General features: G+C 44.5%; 1 protein-coding gene across 1 annotated transcript; it reads left to right on the top strand.

Moving 5' to 3' along the window:
• Positions 1–2,962: 2,962 nt before the first annotated feature.
• On the top strand, positions 2,963–4,231 carry LOC145401779 (somatostatin receptor type 2-like). Its single transcript, XM_080273961.1, has one exon. It carries the CDS (start codon positions 2,963–2,965, stop codon positions 4,229–4,231), a length of 1,269 nt encoding a protein of 422 aa, XP_080130087.1.
• Positions 4,232–4,435: the final 204 nt, after the last annotated feature.

Genomic DNA, 4,435 nt, shown 5'->3' with positions numbered 1-4,435 from the left:
CACTTAGAGCTTCCATCAAGTACCACAATTCGAAGAAGTGCAGTACCACCACAATCTACCACTATTCAAGGGCAGCTACCACGATCATCACCTACCACCATCTGTAACTACCGCAGGTCGAGATATACCGTTGCCATCAACCACAATTCTGAGAGAGCTACCACAATTCAAGATCTATCACCACCACCCACCACAGTTAAAAGACTTCCACCACAACTACCACAAATAAAAACTACCATTGCTACCACAGTATAAAATATAGCACCATCAACCGCAATTTAGAAGCTGCCACAACTACCACAATTCAGGGTCAACCACAACTACAACAATTCAGTCAACCACAACTACCACAATTCGAGATCTGCTACCACCACCTACCATCGTTCGAAAAAGCCTACCACTCTTATCACCATACATCAGCCAGGGATCAACGTACTTAACTGTCATCAACGAAGATTAACCATTGACATCAACATCAGCAGACATCAATCTCATAAACTATCACTAACTGATATCACTTTCAAACGCCGCTTAACATCAATAACATCTCTCTTCAGCGTCATCAATAGACATCAGTAAGACACATTATCTGACATCAACGGACATCAGTAACGTCTGAGCACATCGGCATCAACTGACATCAATTAGTAACGTTACTCGACTTCAGCAGCCATCAATATCAGCAACACAAACAAATCAAACATCAACGCCAATCATCAGCATATCTATCTTGTATCATCAACAGACATCAGTATCATCATTCATAGAGAGCAGACTTTATTTATCATCAATGCACATCAATCAATAAGGTCATATAGAATTAAAACACCAGTATCATCAGTCATTATTAACTGACATCAATTCACTAACGTCAGACAGTATTAACATTCATCAATCCCTTCAGTCGCTATCAATATACATCAAATAGTAACGTCAACCAATATTAGGATCATCAACCATTGTCAGAGAATATCAGTATCGTCATAAATATCAGCCGACATCAATGGACATCAATTAAGTAACATCAGGTAGCAGTAACGAACATCAGTATCATCAGCTTACATCAAGACATCAATTTAATCATCTGGCATCAACGGACCTTCATTATCAACAAATACTGGTTGACATCAATGGGCATCAATTGGTAACGACAGGCAGCATCAACGAACGTCAACTTTGCAACTACATCAACGGATCTCAGTTGCCAATAACCCTTGTTTATTTTTTACATACGCACATCAACGCATCAATCAGAAACACCGGAAAAGACTAGTAATTAATGCAGTTATCAATCATCAACGTCTTAGTAACATCAGCGGACTTAACATCGACGGAAGATACGTCAGAAATTAACACATTGATCAGTCTGTCATTAACGCATCAACACCTAACATCAACGGAATTTAAAACTAAGTATGAACGCTTATATCATTCATCAATGCATCAAGAACATCAGGAAGCCTTGTGATCATCAACGGAATATATAAGCACGAATTAAAGTTATAATCAGTCATCAACGCATCAACAATATCAAAGACCCTAGTAGAAAAATAATCTAATCTAATCATTGCATCGATCATTTATCAAAGCATCAGTAACATCAATGGACCTGGTTATCAACGGAAAATATAGCCAGTAATTTAAGCTGTTCATCAACGCATCACACTTATGAGCGGCTTGTCATAAAAAACGGTAAAGTAATCAGCTCATCAATAACATCAACGGACCTCATTATCATCAACGGAAAAAAGTCAGTCATCAACGCTTCGGTAGTGTTAACGCAAAAGTAAATAAATAAATAAATCATCAACGCTGAACCCTGACAAGAGACACCCAGATGTGTGATACGTAGAGCAAGATAATTAAAGAAAGTGAGAAAGACAAAGTAGGCAAGAAACAGCTGAGGAAAGGTAGCTAGAGATGACCGTTGGATTGAGAGAAAGTGAGCGAGACGGCTGTTTCAAGTGAGCGAGAAACAGCCCACGAGAGAGAGAGAGCGAATTGACAGAAAGTGAGCGAGAAATACGGACAAGGGAAAGCGAGTAAGAATTAGAGAAACTGGTTAGAGATATCAGATTCAATGAGAGAGAGAAAGATAGTGAAAGACAGGAGATAGTTAAAGATAAAGGAGCGAACGAGAGAAAGTGAGAGAGAAACAGACGAAAGCAAGTCAGCAGAGGAATTCGAGTTAGAAAGCCAGTGAATGAGACGAGAGCAAAGAAGCAGGAAAAGGTGGACGAAGAGAGCTAGTGACGATACGAGAGTGAAGAACAACGATCGAAAGTGAGCGAAAAGCCGTGAGGAAAAAGCGAAAAACTGTGTCCGAAAGAAAGCCAGTGACGAAAAAGAGAAACGAGAGGGAGTGAGAAAGAAAAAGAGGTAGGGAGTTAGGAAGAAAGTAGAGGAAAAAGCGAGCAAGAAACTAAGAAAGAAATAATGGGAAAGAGAACAAAGGAGTGAGCGAGAGAGTGAACCAAAAACTCTGCACGAAAGAAAGCCAGAGACAAAAGTGACGTGAGCGAGAAGGAAGTTAACGACGGAGTGAACAGGAAAGACGAAAGACGCAAACGAGAGAAAGTAAACAGAAAATAAGCAAAAAGAAGCGAGCGAAGAGCAGCAAATAAAAAAAAAAAACATTGCTCGAGAGAAAGTCCAAAACAAAGGAACGGAACAAGAGAAAGTAAATAAGGAAAGGGAGTGTCAAGGAAAGAAGCCAAAACAGGGAGCGAGAGAGAAGAATAAAGTGTGCGAGGTAGTAAGCCAGAGAAGATCGGGTCTCGGGGAATAAACAGCAGCCGAGAAGAAGGGAGAGAAAGTTGGCAGGAAAAAAGCGAGCGAGAGAAAAGAATAAAGCGAGGAAGGGAGTGAGCCAAAGAAGGCGGGTGAAAAACAGCAGCCAGGCGACCGAGAAAAAGTGAGCAAGAAAATAAAAAGAGAGCGAGGGAATAGGTGAGCGTGCAAGATGGAGGACCCGCTTCTGCTGAACGACACGGACCTGTTCCCCTTGAATTGCTCCTACTTGGCCCAGAATGAGACCAACTTAGGAGACCCCAACTGCACCAACGTCAATATCTTCGGTGGAGTGGAGTCACCCATCCATCTGGTTGCCAATGTGGTGATGCAGGTGAGCTACGCGTTGACTTGCTTCGTCGGGTTATGCGGGAACACACTGGTTATCTACGTTGTCACTCGCTTCACCAAGATGCAGACGGTCACCAATCTCTATATCCTGAACTTGGCCATAGCGGATGAGCTTTTCGTGGTGGGGATTCCCTTCCTGATGACCACTTCGCTCCTGGGTCACTGGCCGTTTGGATCCGTAATGTGCAAGCTGTATATGATCACCACCTCGCTAAACCAGTTCACCAGCTCGCTCTTCCTCACCATCATGAGCGCCGATCGCTACATTGCTGTGTGTCATCCAATCAGCTCGCCCAAATTCCGCACGCCCATGATCTCCAAATTGGTCTCGTTAACTGCCTGGACGCTCTCTGCCCTGATGATCGTGCCGGTGTTCATGTACTCCAACACCCTGCAAGTTAACAACCTCACCAACTGCAACATCGTGTGGCCGGATGGGTTTGGCGTCAATGGTCAGGTTGTTTTCACCATTTACTCCCTGGTTCTTGCTTTTGGTATTCCCCTGGCACTCATTTTCATCTTCTACAGTCTCGTTCTTCATAAACTCAAGACGGTGGGGCCCAAATCTAAGTCCAAGGAGAAGAAGAAGAGCCACAGGAAAGTGACGAAGATGGTGCTGACGGTGATCACAGTTTACGTGCTCTGCTGGCTGCCTTACTGGGTGCTACAGCTGGCTCTAATTTTCACCCCCCCTAGGGAAGGCCAGAGTCCGTTTATGGTGGTGCTCTTCCTCATCTCTTCCTGCCTCTCCTACATCAACTCCGCCATCAACCCCATCCTTTACGCCTTCCTCAGCGACAACTTCAAGAAGAGCTTCATGAAGGCCTGCACATGCGCAGCACGACGCGACGTAAACAACCTGCTTGCGGTGGAAAACTCGGTGTTTACGAAGCGCCGCGGCGGGTCCTCGCGAGCCCGTAGCGGCAGGACTCGCGAAACGGAGGCTCAGGACGGAGCCACGACCACCCAGGCGTTACGGGACGACCCCACGACCACGGCGATAACTATGACCACCCGCTCTTCACTCCCTGTAGCAGCCGCCTCAGCCAAGGAAAATGGCGCCCAGCCCACCCCCACATCACACCTCTGAGCCACACACCACCACAACAAGGTAACTCTAATCGTCCTTTGTATTATTATTATCAGCATCAGTAATCTGAGTCAGTCTGTATGGTTACTTGGAAAGTTATAAAGACAGGCAGGCACTGAATATGTAGTCAGGGACAAAACTTCGTCTACTGTTCCACCGTATTTTCATCACATTCAAGGCCCTGACCCAGCATATATACCTAGT

This window comes from Coenobita brevimanus, chromosome 6, assembly GCF_032717465.1.
Source record: "Coenobita brevimanus isolate Jiangsu-jjx chromosome 6, ASM3271746v2, whole genome shotgun sequence".
NCBI lineage: Eukaryota > Metazoa > Arthropoda > Malacostraca > Decapoda > Coenobitidae > Coenobita > Coenobita brevimanus.
The sequence above is the reverse complement of the archived record's forward strand: the minus strand, read 5'-3'. Positions and strand labels throughout refer to the sequence as shown.